The sequence below is a fragment of the Lycorma delicatula genome, chromosome 7 (genome assembly GCF_047948215.1).
Source record: "Lycorma delicatula isolate Av1 chromosome 7, ASM4794821v1, whole genome shotgun sequence".
Classification (NCBI taxonomy): domain Eukaryota; kingdom Metazoa; phylum Arthropoda; class Insecta; order Hemiptera; family Fulgoridae; genus Lycorma; species Lycorma delicatula.
This window is the reverse complement of record NC_134461.1, coordinates 146,660,421-146,682,238: the sequence shown is the minus strand read 5'-3', so window position 1 is coordinate 146,682,238 and position 21,818 is coordinate 146,660,421. Positions and strand designations below refer to the sequence as shown.

The window sequence follows — 21,818 nt, the reverse complement described above, 5'->3', positions numbered from 1 at the left end:
CACCTGCACTGCGCAGTAATTCTACAGGTATTCCGTCTATTCCAGGAGCCTTTCTGCCATTTAAATCTTTTAATGCTCTCTTAAATTCAGATGTCAGTATTGTTTCTCCCATTTCATCCTCCTCAACTTCCTCTTCTTCCTCTATAACACCATTTTCTAATTCATTTCCTCCGTATAACTCTTCAATATATTCCACCCATCTATCGACTTCACCTTTCGTATTATATATCGGTGTACCATCTTTGTTTAACACATTATTAGATTTTAATTTATGTACCCCAAAATTTTCCTTAACTTTCCTGTATGCTCCGTCCATTTTACCAATGCTCATTTCTCTTTCCACTTCTGAACACTTTTCTTTAATCCACTCTTCTTTCGCCAGTTTGCACTTCCTGTTTATAGAATTTCTTAATTGCCGATAGTTCCTTTTACATTCATCATCAGTAGCATTCTTATATTTTCTACGGTCATCCATCAGCTGCAATATATCGTCTGAAACCCAAGGTTTTCTACCGGTTCTCTTTATTCCGCCTAAGTTTGCTTCTGCTGATTTAAGAATTTCCTTTTTAACATTCTCCCATTCTTCTTCTACATTTTCTACCTTATCTTTTTTACTCAGACCTCTTGCGATGTCCTCCTCAAAAATCTTCTTTACCTCCTCTTCCTCAAGCTTCTCTAAATTCCACCGATTCATCTGACACCTTTTCTTCAGGTTTTTAAACCCCAATATATATTTCATTATCACCAAATTATGGTCGCTATCAATGTCTGCTCCAGGGTAAGTTTTGCAGTCAACGAGTTGATTTCTAAATCTTTGCTTAACCATGATATATTCTATATCATGGAAAAAAAAAATTGTAAACTATTTACGAGTTTATCCGAATTTATTTTTCACAACATAACTGAATGCCTTTTATTTAATTAAAATTTATTAATTGAAATAATTACTAGCTACAAGGATATGGCAAACGGTTTAGAAATTACTAAATTTTTTACATAAAAATACAACATTTTTTAACCGAGTTGATTCTCAAGTTTGCTGAGGTATTTAATCATTTGTCTTAGCAGAAATCCGATTTAACAAACCCTTACCGGTGTTTCCAAACGAAGTGACAAACGAAAGACAACATTAAAGTCATCGGGCTCTAGCGAAGTACCGCCGGAACCACAATCATCAACCGGTCGATGCATCCCCCATCTCCTGTTAGTGTCAAATCTGAAGAATTCAGCATCAGCTTTCATTGTATGCTATCCTCCTACTACTAATATAAATGAAACGAGATTTAACGCTTTTCATCTACTGGTATTTCGAGTTTTCAATCAGAGTCGATACAATGTACACCATCAATCTAAGCGTCCCGCTTCTAATGAGATTCCTCTGAGAACCACAGATTCTTGTCTCGGATACAGCGGATCCGGAGACAATTACAGTCTTCTGGTACACTCTAGATTACATAAATGTTAATCCAGCTAATTCACTGTGAAAAGCAAACTCGTTCCGTCGGTGAGTAACAAACTACAAAAAACTAAACAAGCCAGGAATACCCATATAGTCCAAGCTCGGTTATGTTTCTTGATTTTTAAGTAAATCAAGAGGACTTTGAGTAAATTGAATTGTAGAACAAAATTGTCGTTTCGATCAACACTTATTTTATTAGTATGAGAATAATATTTTTGGTGTTTAAAGACTCAATCGTGTAATGATCTGAATACATAACCTAATTGAAAGTTATATATTGGAAGAGATTTTGTGTGAAACCTTCATTGGTTGACTCGGGGATCGCGCTTCCGCAAATCGGTTAATTTGTTAGTTGAAAGTTGTAAGTTACGGTAGGTGGTCGAGGTTGGAAAAGGCCAAACGATGACGATAGTAGGTAGGTTGTGCATATAAACTGATGGAATGTCTGCCGAGGCATTTGCATCGAAGGCATCCTTACAGGCCAAACTGATGACGAATGTATTGTGTTATCAAGTTTAGAGGATGTAAAAGACAACCTCCGGTGAAGGTCATCAGGTTTAGGAACGGAGGGAATGATGAGGCGACCGAGAACGTTACAAGGCGGGTGGGTGTCTTCCTCTACGGGGCAGGATGGGTATTCATGGTCTAATGAGAACCTAGCTGTCTTCTAGAGAAGGGCAAAACAGAATTTGAAATAAGAGACGATTCAAATGGACTACGGTTCACCGTCCTGAATTTACAAGTGTAACTCTTCTATAACCTCTGAACGATAAGGTCCGATTACCTTTAACGATATCGTTACGAGACAAAATTCAAAGTTTACTTAAAATGTTAGAATTTTTATGTATTGCTAATAATTTGTTTTCCGCTTACTAAATAATAATAGATAAATAACATTAGTCTTTATCAGCTTCCTACAGACCGTAATTAAAAGATTCAACAGGCTTAGCCGATGAAATACTTCTTTTTTGTCAAAAATAAAATACGTCATATTTCCTGCTTTAATTTAATGGTATCGACTAAATTATTTACTTTAATTGAAATAGTAATTAATCGATTACTTTTTTGATTGATTTAATTACATAATTATTTCCATTTTTACTTGCATTTCTTTAACTCACAATGGTTTTTTTTTCATGTTTGTTCTCAAATCTTGCATCCTTAATTTAACATACTTCCTGACCGATAAACGATTGATGAAATTTTACACAGTTACTAAGGTCAGGTATCAATACAACAATCCACCATTACTTTTGCATACATCCCCTCGTACGGGAGTAAATTAAGGGTGCGGGTGTAAAAAAAACTGCAAAATCTGCAAACGGCTATGCGGGGTTATTGGGATCGCAGATGACAAATCGATAGCCGTTTGGGATTAAAAAAAATGACAAAAACTTGGTACGGGACTTTTTTAGTTTCAAATTTAACATTTCATTATCACTCATATATATATGAATAAAAATAAAAAATGTTCGATTCTTCAAAATCTTAAATCTCCGAACGTTCTACCGACTGCTTTGAAATTTTGACACAACGTTTCATTCAAATACGCGCGTGTTTTTATATACCTTCTATTTATATACCTCTTCTTCTTTTTCCTGTTTAGCCTCCGGTAACTACCGTTTTTAGATAATACTTCAGAGGATGAATGAGGATGATATGTATGAGTGTAAATGAAGTGTGGTCTTGTACATTCTCAGTTTGACCAATCCTGAGATGTGTGGTTAATTGAAACCCAACCACCAAAGAACACCGGTATCCACGATCTACCATTCAAACCCATGTAAAAATAACTGGCTTTACCAGGACTTGAACGCTGGAACTCTCGGCTTCCAAATCAGTTGATTTGGGAAGACGCGTTCACCACTAGACCAACCCGGTGGGTTTCTATTTATATACCTAAGATGTTTCAACTGTGACAGGTAAAAACATGTTTTTTTTTGTTGAAAAACAGCGCTATCTGTTGGAAGTAAAAGCAACACACGCTATACTAAATATTTTACGATTCCATTTCAATGTTTCCTATATGGGTCCACTAAAGACTAAAAAACTACTGGACCGATTTACAAGCGGGATAAAAAGGAAAAAATCGGAAAAGGGAAAATCGAAAAAGGTAAAAGTGAAGAAGGTAAAGAGGGAAGAAGGGAAAAAATGGAAAAAAGAAAAAAAGGGAAACGGGGAAAGGAAATGGAAATAAGGTAAATGGGGAAAAACGAAAAGGAAATGGAGAAACAAAATGAAAGGGGGAAACGGGGGGAAAGGAAAAGGGGTTAAATTTTGTGAAGTTCCGCAATGTTCATTTATTAATGTTTCATCAAACTTTCAATTGTGTTCATTTAATATGTAAATATACTCAAATCAAGCATTAGAGAAGCATGGCCGAGTCTGCAAGTATATATATATATATATATATAGAGAGAGAGAGAGAGAGAGAGAGTGATTTGATATTTCATAAATATATTAGAAATTTCAATATATGATAATCCAAATTAACCTATTAATTACTCATGGAATATGTGATAATAATTTGATTAAAATGTGACTAAAAAGTGTAAAGCAAGGTTTTAAAAATTTTGAAAATTTTTCTACTATTATACTGTTTATTTGTTATATGTTACGATATAGAATTTCTCTTTATAATAAAATGTTATTACTGCTAAAAGTAATAATATAAATACGGTGTTATTATACGCATAATTGCACCCTACATTAAAAACCTTTGCAATAAAGACACTTACATTAATATGAGAAAAATACCTCTTTGTAATTGGAAATTTCAACAATGAATAAACATGATTACCGGGTTGAAAAATCCCATTTACCCAAGAAAGATTATGTAAATAAATATTACTGATGATTCAAGTTATTTTTTCTTTTTTTTTGTAAATTCAGGAGATTCTTCTCAATATTATATAAACAGAGTATGTAATCAAACTTTTTCGATTAAAAAGCAGTAGAAAGTTTCTGTATATATAAAAAAAGTTAACAGTAGTAAGGGAGATGAGTGCAATTCAGACGGTTTATATCTATTCATATAAACAGATTCTTTTACATATTTTCTGTTCACGTAACATTTACCTTTTTTTACAAAAAGAAAATTGTGTTATTATTTTCTTTTTACTACCCACAGATTTATCCAACACAAATTTCTTAGGTCATTAATCTCATTTAATTATTTGCGGAAAAAATTCTCTTCGGGAAAAATTTGAAAAAATTATTATTATTAAAAACGGAAATATACTTTCTACATTTCATATATATATTCTACAAAAGAAAAAAAATCTATTGAAATAAAAATAAAATCTAAATATACATATATAATCTACTCACCTTTCTCTTTGAAATTTGAGACTGTGGACGACTTGTGGTCTTTTCTGACGGAAATCCCATAGATGTACACTGTCATCTGCGGTAGCCGTAATTAGAGCACCTTCATTCGTCAAGAAAACCACTTGAATAACAGCTGATTCTGTTTCATGACGGACATGTGAATCAACACCGGGTCTACCAAGTCTGAGAAAGTTTTTAGTCAAGGAAAAACACAAACATCATTTGAGATAATATTTTATACATACATATATTCAAACTAAGGAAAATACAATTAAAAGGTGTATAACAACTATTTTAATATACAAATTTCTATTTTTTCTTAAATTCTGATTAGAATTGTTTTACAAACTCCATGATTACAAATTTAAGAACGATTGCTCATCACTAATATTTATAATCTAATATATTGAGTACAATTATACAGACTGCACCGAGACGTATTCCTCGAATTTCAGGCACCGATTCAGGACACCAAAATGAGCAAAAAGGTTAATATCGACATAAGTCCTATTTTCCTTCTGGACGCCATTTTGTGATTTTCAAAAAAAAAATGATTTCTCAGGAGCGATAAACCTATTAAATTTGGCACATCTAAGGCTAGTGTCTTATTCAATAAAATACAAAATTTTGTAAAGTTACCTGCAAAAATTTCAAAATGGCGTCCATCTTAATTTTTTAACAAATTGACACCTCATTTGTAAAAAATCTGATAACAAACAATCTAGTTGTTGCTGGCAATTTACCCGGTAGTACGCTTGCTCGACGTAATCCAAACTGATAATTTTTTGCCTGTTTTTATTTCTTCCACTAAATGTAATAAAAATTATAATACAAGATGTCCCATATAAAACGTAACCCAACCTTATATTGGTAGGTAATGAAATAATAAAAAGGCATGTGTAAATGTAAATGTAATTTTTATTATTACCATCCATTACCTTACATTTAGAGTAAATGTTGGAAGTGGCCGCCATCTTCTTGAATACAAGCTTCAATTCTTTTTACAGCGTTTCTTGCAACTTTTTTCAAATTTGTGGCTGGATATTTAATACAGCTTGCAGCTTGTTCAATATTGACTTTCAATCGTTCAAGTGTTCGTGGTTTGTTGCTGTAGGCTTTTTCTTTGAGGTAACCCCGTACAAAAAAATCCGCCGCAGTCAAATCTGGAGATCTTGGTGGCCACAAGCCTCGACCGATAACACGATTACCAAAGAATTCCTCGACGAAATCAGAAGTTGAACCTGCGTAGTGCGATGTCGCACCGTCATGTTGTAGCCAGCAGCGTCTGTCTTCCTCTTCCAAGAGTGCAACGAACTGAAATAAAATATCCTGATATCGTTCTGCATTAATGGTGTACTCGAAAAAAATAGGACCGATTATTTTCTTACGTGATATCGCGCACCACACGCCCGACTTCTGCGGGTGTAATTGTTTTTCGTGATAAACGTGGGGATTTTCAGCACCAAATTCTACTGTTTAGGCTGTTTACGTAGCCATCCAAATGAAACCGTGTTTCATCTGTGAAAAATAACGAATCCATAACATTAATTCCCTCACGCAGAAATCGACGGAACCGTTGACAATATTTTAGCCGTTTTTCTTTGTCGGGCTCAAGAAGTCGATGAACCGTTTGAATGCGATAAGGTCGTAATTGTAATCGTTTGGTCGCCCGATGAACAGTCGATTTAGGCAAATTAATTTCAGCAGACAAACATCTGATCGATTTATTTGGCGAGGCGAGTAATCGGTCTTTGATTTCAGCGACTGTATCTGTATTCAACACCGACGCAGATCTTTTGTGTTCCTTGTTATTAACAAAACCGGTCTCCCTAAATTTTGCAACTAACCTTAATACTGATGTTTTGTTAGGAGTCTGTTTATCTGGGTACTTATGGCGAAACATATCTTGCACTGCAACCGCTGATTTCGTACTGAAGTACGACTCAACAATGAAAACACGCTCATCTAGCGAAAACACCATCTTGTCTCTAGCAATACACTGAACGTTATGATTGCATTGTTGTTACTATCGGTAGTGTTCTACTGCGTCGCCGCGATGTTCAGATGTTGGACGAGTCCATTGCAGTAACGAGTAGGAGAGTAGGCTTGATTTGTGAAATTTCATGGATGAGTGATTGATGGGTTGCGTTTTATATGGGACACCCTGACACTACTACAAATATTAGCAGCTTATAACTGGTTTATTTGTTTGCAATAACTTGATTTGTTTATCTACGGATCTTTACAAATTAGGTGTCATTTTGTTCAAAATAAAATTCTTAATAAATTTTGTAATAAGTAAGAATTTGATGAAACAAATAATTACAAAGATATTGAGAATTAAAAAATTAAGATGGCAGCAATTTTGAAATTTTTATTGTGACATTTTCAAAATTTTTTTTGAATAAGACACTAGTCTTAGATGTGCCAGATTTAATTAAAGTAGGTTTATCCCTTCCTGATATATCATGTTTTTTTTGTTGAAAATCACAAAATGACATCCAGAAGAAAAACAAATAGATCAAAGTCTGTACAAGACTACACTTCATTTACTTTCATACATATCATCCTCACCAGCCTCTGACGTAATACCTTACGGTAGTTACGGAGGATAAACAGAAAAGATGGAGAGAGTGTGAGGAGGAAAACAAAGCAAAGCAGGACTTTCGTCGATATAAACGTTTTTGGTCACTTTGGTGTCCTGAATCAGTAACTGAAGTTTGGGGAATACATCTCTGAACACTCCGTACGTATTATCAAAGTTGAAGCATTAAGAGTAAAATAAATTTTTTCAGTTTTTAATTTTTTCCTTAACCGTGAATGTATGTTACATCATTAATTCTGAACACCTTAATTATCCATGCTTTGGTTAAACGTAAATGGAAGATGATTTTTGCCAAATAAATTACAACTAAAAACCTAAAAATAGTCCAAAATGAATAAAGGTTTTTTAGTAATAGAAGAAAATAAGTTCGAAAAATCTTTTATAAATTTATCATACCAAAAATTCAACATTTTCGAAGTTGTGTTTCAATTACTTTTCAAAAATTTATAATTATTAAAATTTCATATTTAAATTTCATAATTCATAATATTAAAATCTTTAACCACAATTACCGATTACAAAAAGAAAAATTACCATTAATTCAAATTTTCTTTTAGGTATTAGTAAAAAATAAAATTTTCACATTGAAAACTTATTATTTAAATATATAAGTAACAAAAAAAAATTAAATTTAAAAAAACCGCGTTTCACGATATCTAAATCTTATCATCAGGTTAAAATACAAAAATAATTTAAATTCGTTCATTTTCGTAAGCATCAGTTCATTTTTATTTAAAAAATTATTAAAGAGAAACATAACATACATTATTGAATATTTTAAATACATACACAATAAACTAAGTTTAATTTAACAAATTATTTTATAATTTAACAAATTATATTTAGGTTTTTTAACCAAATAAAAAAAAGGAACAAAATACTTTTTCCCTTAAAATAAATTGTCGATCAATTTAATAGGAAATCATAAATAAATTAGATTAGAGAAATTAAAAAAGAAAAATATAAAAAAAAGATAAGTGAAAGAACACTCTTAAAACCAAAATATGATATTACGAAGTTTCGAAGAACAGAAGATCAGAAACGAAAATCTTAAAATAGAAAAGTCAGAGAACTCAAAGAATAACGTGCAGAGAGAATGAAAAAGTAGGGGAAAGAGAGAAAACAAAAGAAGAAAAAGAATGAATGAGGTTGGAACGTGGCGTCTTTCAATTTCATCCGGAGGTTCTGGGTTCAAGTCCCGATAAGGAACAGCAATTTTCACATGCTACAAAAAACTCATTTATCGTCTTCATGCAACGGTAGCTGTTGTAGGGTGCCAACGAGAGTAAACTGAATAAAGAGGAGTCAACTGCTGTTAGACTTTCTCTCTTTCAAGTTACTTACAGATATTCAAATATTATTCATAATATTATAATATATAATATTATATTGTAGATATTTTAATGTTGTTAAAAAAGATTAAATTATTTTTATTTTTTAGTTGATGAAATTATACAGAAGCTTTAAAGTATGTACGTGGAATATGAGCATGGAATTTTACAGCTTATGAAAAATGTTACGAACCCTGACCTCCGGATGAAAACGCTACCACCACGGAGATTGACATAATATGCACTAATATGCAATGAATATGCACTTAGAAGCATTCATATACCACATATTTTATTTAAAAACAGTTTTTTTTTTGTTTCCAAAATCAAAATAATGATGATGAATAGGAGGTTTTCTCAAGTCTATAAACATGTTTTATATATACCTGTTCAAGCTTCACTTATACTGAAGTGAACAAAAAATTCGATGATTGTGTTTCTTTTTATATTTTTAGAAAAAGTTTCTCTGTTATTAAATTATAGGGAACATTATTACTTTTACGAAAAATTAAAATGCTTAATTGAAATATATTTTTAAATTTGTTTTTATGATTGGTTTTATTATTTTTTTTCTCAAAGTGTAATAACATAATATAATGTCATTCTAATTGTAAATAACTTTTGCGTAAAAAACTCAAGAAAGTACTTAAAAAACTTAAATTAAAAATATTATTATTATTATAATTCAGAGTACCTTAACTCGTATCCTGTATTATGTCACTTGGTCGTTTATTTGAACTATTTTTCTTACTATATAATCCAAATTTTATAGCTTTTTCTTTCTTTTAAACGAATTTGTGAAAATCTCTTAAATCTGGGCGTATGAATGACGTAAACATGGTATTTTTATAAGTGTACCAATAATATATTTAATTAAAATTAAAAACAAATTGCAAAATAAACAAATAAACAGAAATAATAATTAATTCACAAAAAAGCTTTCCTATAATCAACATTTTTGTCAATTATTCTTGGCAATTAGATTTATGAAAGTCAATTTCAAATAAGGGATTTTTTCTATTCGGCGATTTTTTCTATTTCAAATAAGGGATTTTAAAAAGTCAAAATATAAAAAAAAAATTTAAAACAAAAGTCACTTTAGATGTGGTTTCTTTTGAAATCGGTTTTTATTATTATTACAAGTGCAAGAAGGTATTGTAATCGCAAATATTTCGGTTTTCAGATTTAAACGGTGATATCCATTTTGACTAGTTTTGGCGTGACGTCTTTACATACGTACGTACCTCAAATGACTCAAAAAAGATTAACCGTAGGATGTTGAAATTTTATATTTAGAAGTGTTGCAACTTCTAGTTGTGCACCTCCCCTTTTAATTGTAATCGACTGAACGAAAAGTGTCTAACAATGCTCAAAATCCAGACAAATTTGGATTTGGAATTTTTCTTAACTGCAGTAGTAATAAGCCCTTATCGAGAGCTTTTCAACGATATATCATAAGTGGTACTTATTCTCATTGGTTACAGAGTTATAGTCAAATAAAACTTTAATTAATGAAATATTTGGATATTAGGAGAAGGCACATCGGTTCGAATCAGACTTCATCTCCCTTTTTTTAACTTTTTTCTTTAATTTAAATATATTGATTTATTAATAATTAGTAATCTCTCATTGTAAAAAAAAAAAATGTTGGCGGTTAATAATAATTCAATAACAAAAAAACAATTATGAAAAAATAACAGAAGTTATTAATGAAATAAAATGATATGTACTTTTCATTTTAAAAAAATGTGTATATGTAATTTAATAGGCGTACAAGGAAGTCATGTGATGTCTACATCAGATTTTTTCAAAAATGTTACAATTCTAATAAAATTAAAAAAAATAATAAACTGACTTAAATGCAGCATTTTGAACGCTATTTTTTTTTTTTTTATCTTATATTTTATAATAATTGAACAGAAAATTAAAATTCATTAGACTAGTTATTGAAGAATTTTTTTCTTTATTTGTATTATGTTTTTCTAGAATATTATTTAACTAATTTTCGGTAGTTATCTAAAAATTGAAAACTGAAATATGAATTTAAAAAAAAATATAGAAATTCAATATCATTGTGTTCTTAAAGAATATAAGAAAAGAGAACGCGCGCGCGTGTATGTGTGTGTATATTTTGTACATTACGAGAAGGAACTATAAAATACCGAAATGACGATAAACAAAAAGAGAAAAACTTATAAATAAGAAAGAACAATGCTTTTTACTGTTGCAGTATATTTTTTAAAAAGACAAATATAATGGGACTGTACAGCAACCTAATAAAGTAGAAAAAAAATCCTTTCTCAAAGGATAGATACTATATTTACTAATTCTTCAAAATCAAGCCTATAAAAGGAAGAAAAGTATATACCGTAAGGAATAAAGGTAAATTGGAGAAACGTTGACGGTGATGGATTCAGTTAACTCCTTAATTATACCTCCTGAACCTTGTCTCTTATCATAAAATGTATATACAGAGTGATATTAATGTATGGGAACGGCTTTATATTTCAAAACTGAGGGACACTAGGAATTAAAAACCAGTACGCATCTACATAGTTACAAAATTACTAGTTTAAGGTGTGTGTGAAATTTTTGTACGCCATCTTGGATCAGCCAGATTAAATAAAACTTTTTTTAAATAGGAAAATGGACATGTGATACATGATTTTAATGTAAACGTTTACGAGAAAAACGATCAGGCAAACCGTTTCTTGATAAATACTATTTATTTTTGAGTTATAAGCAATTAAATTTAAAAAAACGGAAAATTCACGGTAGTAATAAAACGAGGAAAAACGCCCCGTAGTAACTTTTATTTTATATTTCTATCAAAATTAAATCCAATAATAGAAACTTAATAATAGTAATATTAATACATACCGACTGATAATTTATAACACTACTAGAAATTAGCTCAGTAGGTCAATTGGTATATCTTACTAAAATTCGTCATTTTAGTTTTAATAAAAAATTAAAATTTTTATCGAAATTAGGATGAATAAATTAAACCGAATTATGATAAATGATTTATACATTTTTATTAAGAATTTTCGAAAGTTTGGAAAGTTATATTACAAAAAATAACAATTTTAATTTTACATTATTACTGTTAAAAAAAATTGAAAGTTCAGCTCAATAAAAATAAAAAAAGAAGATGTTATTTCAGTTTTTTTATAAAAATCAAAGCCATCTCTTATGTTTTGTATATCTTATAATATCATTAAAACAAAAAAACGTTGTAATAAAAATTTACAACTTAAGAAATAAAATAATTAAAAATATTAAGAAAAGGTAAATTTTTAACATAATGTTTTTCTTTTTTTACTTTAAAACCATTAAAAAATTTATTTATACCTAATAAAAGAACGAACAACAAAAGGATGTCATAAGAAGAACGATAAGAATAAAATTTAAAGAATAAAGGAGAAAAAATAAACAAAATGACATGGCATAAAAAAAGCATCAAAAGGAGCCTCAAATCCCAAATGATAAAAGAAGCAGACGGTAAAAATAAACATATATACATAAAAAAGGAGATTCCAATTGAATTTCATATTTCTTTTGTTAACAATATATACTTATATGCAGAAAGAGAGAGACAGATCAGAGAAATTTTCAAGATCTGATTTTAATTTATGTTGTAAAATGTTCCTTTATACTTCAATTCTTTATACAAAATATATAATAATTATTCTATTTAATTAAATAAACGATTTGTTCTCCGAAAAAGAAACAATAGGTAAATAAAGAAAAAGGTAGATGGCAAAAATAAAGAAAAAATACGGTCGGATTAGATTGCGAGCGTATTTATAAAGAGCTCATTACATGGCTAACAATTAATAATCAATAACCACAAACAAGTTTCATTAAATACGAGTATACAAATGTATTCGGTATTTCATATAACATACACACGCACACACACACACACACACACACATACACCCACACACACACATATATATATAAAAATATATATATATATATATATATACATCCGGGTGATTCAAAAAGGACTTCAATATTTTAAAAGCATATAAAATTTATTTACATAAATTAAAAATTAGGTTGAGGTCTCATTTTATGAAATGAGACCTCAACCGATTATGTTTTGCCATAACAAAACACATCAAGTTTACACACGTAGATCATTAGTACTGAATTCGACCATCAGCGATATCACCGGTGTAAAAAATTTACTGGTGCGAAACATGATCGCTGTGTGTTTTTGTTTCGCCAAAAGAGTAAGTCGGTGTTTTGGTTTCGCGAAGAGTAAATTGTACGATTATTAGGCGTACAATTTACATTTTGCTCCAAACCTTCGCTGAGACAAGTTGTTCTGTTAAACATACAAAATCAACAGGACTCCCGCGTGTCGCAGAAGCTGTTGGGGAATAACTCAGAGAAAGCTTTCCACGAATTCCGAAGAAATCAACTCGATGTGTATCACATGAGGCTGGCATTCCACAAACGACTGTTTGGTGCGTATTACGTAAACTATTGCACTTGAAGCTGTACAATCTAACCGTGGTTCAACACATTACAGATGACAAAGTTGCTCGGCTGTAGCATTGTACGTAAATGATGGATATAATTGCAGACGACGATACATTTTAGACAATGTAATTTTTCGTGAAAGGTCAACGTATAAAATCAGAGACAAGGTGAACAAACAAAACTGCCGAATATGGAATAGCGAAAACCCTCATGAAACTTTGCAGCGTATTCGTGACAGCCTTAATGTCAATACTTTTTGTGCCCTAAGCGAACAAAGAATGTACGACCCATTCATCTTCCAGGAGGCAACCGTAGTTGACATCGCATATCTGGGCGTGATTCAGAATTTTTTAATTCCTCAATTAGACGATGATGACCAAGATGAACGCCATTAATACTAGCAAGACGGGACACCACCTGACTAATGTCTAGAAGTCCGACATATTCTTGATAATCGAATCTCAGGTCGGTGGTTGGTCGTAAAGGTCCAATTGTATGGCCATCTCACTCCCCGATTTCACCACGCAAGATTTTTCGTGTCGGGTTTCATGGTTTCATTAATGTGTACCACTTTTGCCTACTGATCTTGTTAAAATAAGACTTCTAATTAACGCCGCAGCTGCAAAGGTAACGCCCGACTTGCTGGCTACCATCTGCAATGAAATCGACTTCGGGTGAGATGTATATCGCATTAAAAATGGAAGCCGTACCGAACATAATGTTGAATAACAAACCTAATGTGTTTTCTATGAAATGAGACTTCAACCAGACGAATTTATAAGTTATCTCAATTAATTTTTATATGCTTTTAAAGTAGTTAAGTCCTTTTTGAATCACGTATATATTTAATGTATATGTATATATATATACATTAAATATATTTGTACGTTTATATATTACAATTATTTTAAATCTAATTTTGAATCATTAGATTTTAAATTGAAATTGAGTTTCTCAAAATATACTACTGGAGTGTGGAATATTAATTTTTTCATATTTTATTGTGTAATAAAATTTTCACAAATAGCAGAAAAAATATATACAAGAAATTATTTAAAAAGAAGATTAATAAAAATAAATTTTGCCCTAAAAATAACAAAAATTTAATTAAAAAACTCCTCTTCTAAATTCGATACTAACTAAAAAAATTACAAACCACCATAATTCTGTGATGATTTCAAAATGTATAAAATTAAAGAGAGATTGAAAAATGATTTTTTATGGTGGTTTTTTTATTTTAAAAACGTTTATTTTACATAATTTATGTCTATATAACACACACATACACACACACACACACACACACACACACACACACACACACACACACACACACACACACACACACACACACACATATATATATATATACACACACACACACACACACACACACACACACGCACACATATATATATATATATATAAGCTAGCTATATATAAGCTATAATATATATAAGCTAAATAGTAAAAAATTAGTATGAAAAAATATGTCATTAGTAACAGATGGATGGGGAGAAACTACATTTTGATTAAAAAAGCCAACAAATCCAGAGAAATGTATAGATGTATAAGTGCCAAATTTGAAAAAAATCGGTTCTATCAATCCTAAGATACAAGGCTAAAAACAGTGCGGCACATGTACGTACGCTCATACATATGTTTTTTTTTTTTTGTTTGGATGAACTAGTTGGACCTTGTAATGTAAATATTTCCAAAAACCCTGACACCCAGTTTTTGACGTGATTACCATATTTCCCCTTTAAAATAGCTCTTCTAACTAGCTATATTAGCCGAGAAAGTAAAATGATTATTCGAAATACATATTTCTTCCAAAGCAGGGGAGCATGAAACATTTGAACCGGCAAAAATCTCGCTAAAATATAACAAATAAATGAAATATTTCAAAATATATGGTTGAAAACGTAATCCTATTCTGCTAAACGGCATTTGTATGTGTATCTGTATATGTGTCCGTCCCGCTTAGATTAGCACCGGAATGTACCGATCCCTAGCGGAAAATCCCGATTTATTAGCACATGTCTTTTGGTGGGCAGGGGAATACTTGTTATATTATTATATACCGATATATTGCATATATATCTGTATATATGCGAAGTATAATTAATAATATATTTTTTACTTGCTTGTACGAAGTAAAGAAAGTATTGTGATCCGAAAAATTTCGGTTTTCAGATTACAACGGAAATCAAAAATCAAAAATCCCTGAATCCATTTTGATTAGTTTCGGCGTGACGTCTGTACGAACGTACGGAAGTACCTCGCATAACTCAAAAACGATTAGCCATAGAATGTTGAAATTTTGGATTTAGGATTGTTGTAACATCTAGTTGTGCACTTCCCCTTTGATTGCAATTGACTAGACCAAAAGTGTACAAAAAATCCCAAAATATTTGAATTTTGGACTTTATTTAACTGCAGTAATAAGCCTTCACTGAGAGCTTTTCAACGATATATCATAACTAGTACTTATTTTCATTGGTTCCAAAGTTATAGCCAAATAAAATTTTAATCTGATAAGGGGAAGGCACATCGGCTCGAATCCGACTTCACACATATATTTTTTTATTTAAATATATTGATTTATTAATAATTATTAACCTTTATTGTTAATTATTAACAAAAATTAATAAACAATAACAACGATAAAATAAAAATATGAACAAAATCAGAAGTTATTAGTGAAATAATATTTTATGTACTTTTCATTTTAATTCAAATGTTGTTACAGAGGGGTTAATAATTAATTATTAATAGATCAATATAATTAAATTAAAATAAAAAAGGGAAAAAAAATAGTCTATGGAGTCGGATTTGAACCGATGTATACATGGTTACGGATCCGACACGTCCTCACTTATTACACCACATAGCTACTTGAGCAACGTGAAACAAAATTAATATATAAACTAATATAAAATGCTGATACGGACACCACAAAAAAATGTGATGCACTGATGTCCACCACAATGAAATTGTGTAGTTGTTCACTTTATTAAAGAATTGGAGGATAGTATCTCACTTTCAAATCAAATAAGTTTAAATGAAGTGCAGTAAAAAATGTGTATTTCTAATATAATGCAAGGAATTCATGTGACATCCACATCAGATTATTTATATGATTATTTGTTTCATAAAATAATTAACTATAACCGAAAAGTAGGCACCGGAATGTACCGAACACTAGCGGAAAATCCCGATTCGTTGGTATCAATTGCTAGAGTTTTTATAAATTAACTTTCGTTATATCAATTTTCATCATTCAGAAAAAAATAATTTTACATAAGAGGTAATCAATTTTGGATAATCTCATTCCGAGACGCCGCCCGGAGGGCTTGCCGTAGGCACGCCTTTGCAGCTAGTATAGAAAGAAAACAATAAAAAAAATTGAACAAAATGCAATAATTAAAAAAAAAATAAAGAGAAAATAAAAAATTTAATAAACAAATATTTTATTCATGACTAAAGTAATATCTCTTAAATCTAAATTAATAATGAAATTCAATCTGAAACTAAAATCATATTTTAAAATAGGAGTTGGAAATGTGAGAATATGAAAACAAAAAAAGCTTAGAGCAGTAGAAAATAATGATTTTTAACGAAGTAGTTTTTCTTTAGTAGAACAGAATAAAAAGTATAAAATGAGAAAATTAAAATAAAATGGATGCAGAAAAGCAAACATCAAGAACAAAAGTCATTCAGAAAAGAGAGTTTGATCATAAGAGGAGTTTAAAGTAGCACTGACGACTCAAAATATGCAGAAATAGCAAGTAAAGAATACAAAGAGTGTAAGAAGAATATACTAAATATGCAAAGTATGTGTAAAAAAGTAAACTGAGAGACAATGGCTAATCTGACAAGACTGAAACTAAAGATACGATAAATTGCTAAACTAGCTGAAAAAAAAAAAATATATCCCTCTGTAATAACATTCCTTTTTTTATCATGATTACAAAAAATATATTCAAATTTAGAATTCGATTGTTGGCAAGTTCCTCTTAAAATGCAATTTCAGTTAAATTATGTTTAGATTGATAAATTAATAAAAAAAAACAGTGACGTCGTTACTTTATTACGTCATCATACACGAAATCTCTTTCAACGATATCTCGTATTATAAGAGATCTCACACAAATAAAAGTTAGGATTAATAGAAATTATCTGCAAACAATAGAAAAGAAAGTTACGGGAAATATTAATTTTTTTTTATTTCGGGTACAGTAACAAGTTCTAATAATTTTTTTTCTTTAAAAAAAAATAAAAATAAAAATAAAGTTCTAATAATTAGAAGATGGGAGGGGGTCAAACGGCTGAAGGGTATTAGTTGGTTGATTCCAGAAACCTTGGTGGGATAGACGTTCCAGGATCGGAGGTAGTGGGCTGAGGTTGCGTCACTGGCCTTACAGATACTGCAGACCAAAGGCAGGGAAGAAGCACTCTGGGGCGCTGAGTAATATGTTGGCAACTGACAAAGGAGTTATGCAATAAGGATACCCAATCTACCAGGGTTGAAGCTGCATCCAGCCTTAAGCGTAATAGGCTTAGGTATTAGATTAAGGTTCTTAGTAATTAGTACATTCTAAAATATAATTGTTAAAAGTTGTTATGTTGTCTTTGTCTTGTTTTATAATTGATGTATTTATCTGTGATTACCCGTGATATGGGCAGAATTGTAATATGTAACATACTCATACGAGATAAACTGTAATCTTAATAATAATTTTTTGCGTCAGTCGTATGAACTTGTGTAATTTGTGCCGGCTACACTATTATGTAGCCGTAAATAGCTTCTTGGAATAGCGTAATTTACGCCTTATTGTGAATTAAACTGGCGGTGACAATGGGCAGTAATGTGAGTCGTGTTGAATTAATGGTCATCACCGATTTACAACCTGTAAATATTACATCGTGTATATTATGTAATTTTTTTTTTTTTGCTTTATGATATCGCCACATAAGCTTGAAGCTTGTGCGTGAGATATGGAAATATAGCTTATGAAAAATGTCACGACTGACCGGGATTCGAACCCAGGACCTCCGGATGAAAGCTGAGACGCAAATATATTTTGTAAACTGTATTTTGTAATAACCTATGCTATACTGATAATCATGTGTTTGTAAATAATGTAATTTAAGTTAGTGATTTAATTGTTCCGTATTTTGTTGTATAAATAATGTTGCACTAGTAGCTTCTGCATCATCAACAGCTTGAAGGTGATCAATCAAGCGCTGAAAACAGCACGGGGAAGGAGGTATTATGATACCAAGGAGAGCGGGAGATATTAGAGTAAAAATAAAAAAAATTGAAAGAAAAAACTAGTTTTTGAAAAATTTTGTTTTACGAATCACGTTTAATAAAATTGAAATTTATACCAAAATAAAACCTTCGAAAAGTTATTCTTAAGAATCACAAATAATTTAAAGAAAAATTGTAATAATTACGGTAAATTACGCATAAATACACCATTCCATTTAACACCGGTTTTACAAATAGCGAAATGTTAAAATTCCATAAATTCATTAATTGCTTGTAATATTAGAATTTAAGTACGTAATTAAAAACCTAGTTTTTTCTAATGATCGATTTCATTGTAGGAGTCTTTTACATTTTAAAATTTGTTACACCACTGACCCTTTTAAATATTCTTCATTCTGTTATTACATTAACGTACGAAACAATTTATTTAACCTTTAAATCTTAAAATTTGTTTAAAAAATGTAAAATTCATAATTACAAAAAATCTGATGTGGATTTTTAAAAGTACTTAAAATGTCATTTCACTAATAACTACTGATTTTTAAAAAAAATTATATTGAGTAATTATTTATTGTAAAATTTTTTTACAATCAGAGGTTAACATTAATAAATCAACATATTTAAATTACAAAAAAGAAAAATGAAAAGAGGAAGAAAATGTTGCAAACAAAGAAAGAATATAAATATTAAGATAACACGATAAATATAAAGAGGAAAAAAATGTTAAAACCAAACAAAAAATAAGAAGGTTAAGAGAAGATGATAAATATAACGAAGAAAACTTTAAGATCAACGAAAGAATAAAATGATTAAGAGAGGATGATGAATACAAAGAGAGAGAAAATTAGAAAATTAGAAAACGTATACACAGATTAAGATCATAAGAATTATATAAAAACAAAGAGCGATTAAATGATTGGCAACAAATAAAAAATAAATGAAATTTTGATCAACTATAGCTTAGGGAAAGTATTCTCCGACAATATAAGAGGAGTAATGAACTAAAAGATTAGATTTTTTTTGCAATTTATTAAAGATCGGGCATGTATGTATCAGTGTACATATTGTTCTTGTGAGGGTCTGTTTTTCAGTCATTTTGTAGTTGACTTTATTGTAGATAAAATTAAACAGATTTTCCAGAACAATTAAATAAAATTAAACAGAAATTAAAGTAGAAAATCCAAAAATAATAAAATTATAAATTATAATTTTCAATTAATATTAAATAACGAGATGTTTCACCATATCTAATACATATACACATATGTAACAATGGCTATTAAATTACATATACACATTTTTAAAAGTAAATAAAATTTTATTTCATAAACTTCTGATTTTTTTTCATATTTTATTATTATTATTATTATTATGGAACAATTAAAAATTATTAAAAAAACTTTTTTTACAATCATGGGTTAACAGTTATTAATAAATCAATATATTTAAATTAAAAAAAAAAGTTAAAAAAGGATATGAAGTCTGATTGGAATTAATGTGCCTTCTCCTGTAAAATAATCATCGTATTTCGTTAATCAAAATTCTATTTCGATACAACTCTGGAACCAATGGAAGTAAGAACCACTTGTAATATATCGTTGAATAGCTCTCAATGAGTACTTATTACAACAGTTAAGAAAAAGTCCAAAATTCAAATTTTTGGGGACTTTAGCCCTTTTTCGACATTGTTGGTTCAGTCGATTGCAATCAAAAGGGGAAGTGGACAACTAGATGTTATAAAAGTCCTAAATACAAAATTTCAACATCGTATGGCTAATTGTTTTTGAGCTATGCGAGTTACGTACAGACGTCACAACGAAACTAGCCAAAATGGATCCACGGATGATCAAAATGGATATTTCAGTTGAAATCAGGAACCAAAATATTTTGCGATTACAATACTTCTATTACTTTGTACAAGGAAGTAAAAAAAGAGGAATACATTTTTTTATTCATCATTATTAGCTATAATTTGTAAAAAAAATATTTAGTTATCAGAAGCAAAGGTCCACGAAGAAGAAGCTCACACTCTGTATGCAAGATTTACAACATTCTGTTAGATCATGAAAATTCCTCGTTTTTAATTTAAATTTAATTGAAATTGTAAATTTAATACATCATGACTCTACCAAAAAATCAATTACTTCGGTATGAAATCCAGGTTTTGAAGCGATAAAAGTTCTGCGACTATATTCTTTCTACAACTGAAGAAAAAGCACAGTTCTGTTTTAGTGTTGGAATAATATATTAAGACAAGGAATGAAAGACCTGGTCTGCCGAAGAGGCAGACCAATTGATCATTTACTTCTGCAAATACATAAAAAAGTAAAAAAAAAAAAATTGAAAATGATCTATAAACGACGGTTTTCGAGTAAAACTGATTTCAGCTCTGAAACGACAAAAACAAGAAAAGGACATTTAACTGATGAGATATGGGCGTTAAAACAACTGGGATGGTCCGACGAGGACTTTGTACGTATCCCACTGGGCTTACGGTGAGAAAGGTTTAGGGGTGAGTTTTGCATCGGAAATACGACTAACTAAGAGAGACCTTTTAGCTATTGAAAAGTTGAAAGAAAATTTTCAGACGAAGGTCTGAAGTGAGTGTTTAACTGGCATCACAAGCAGATCCTTCTAAAGGTTGGGAAGAATAAAGAATGGTCTAAAGGTTTCTTGTTTTTCTATCATATACGTTTATTCATTATAAAATATAAACGGTTTTATATGTAACATAAATGCAGGTAAGTGTTTTGATTAAAGGGAAGAATTACGTGTAACATGTATAAAGGTGTCTTGATGTACGTGTATTACTTAGTAACAGAATTAATGAGTACAATAGTAGATAAAAAAGAGAAAAAAAGAAACAAGAGTCTTTAAACGTATAACTATTTACTTATTATTTATTAGGTCTTCCTTTTGTTGCATAAAAAATTGTTTTAGCTAAGTAATTAATTACGATTAACTGTTAAAACTAACGACTACGTCTGATCTAATTTTACAAGAATTAATCGTATAAACTTTTTCATTAGTGGTAATTTATTGTTTTTATATTTACTACCATTAATAATAGACAGTTTTCCGTAAAATATACTATCTCACTAAGTTTTTCTATGAAATACGACTTCCTGTGGTAATTCAAAGCCATTTGTTAAACACACAAGTTTAAAAAAAAAATATTTTGGTGGTTTCTCATTTTTAAATATAATACTCTCATAATTGAGTAGTTTATCTTTCTTAAAAAAAAAAAAGAAGTTGAAACTACTTAAGTTCTCTTAAAGCAAATATGCTCTTTAAGAAATGCATCACAATTGCATTAAC

At 30.1% G+C, this 21,818-nt stretch overlaps 1 protein-coding gene across 1 annotated transcript in view; it reads right to left on the bottom strand.

Annotated features, from left to right (window-relative positions):
• The window catches only part of Tomosyn (syntaxin-binding protein tomosyn), a 769,959-nt gene that overhangs the window by 341,726 nt on the left and 406,415 nt on the right, over positions 1-21,818 (bottom strand). The window contains exon 3 of the mRNA XM_075372103.1: positions 4,790-4,972. Within this exon, the coding sequence (XP_075228218.1) occupies positions 4,790-4,972 (183 nt within the window). The remainder of the gene's footprint in view (positions 1-4,789; positions 4,973-21,818) is intronic.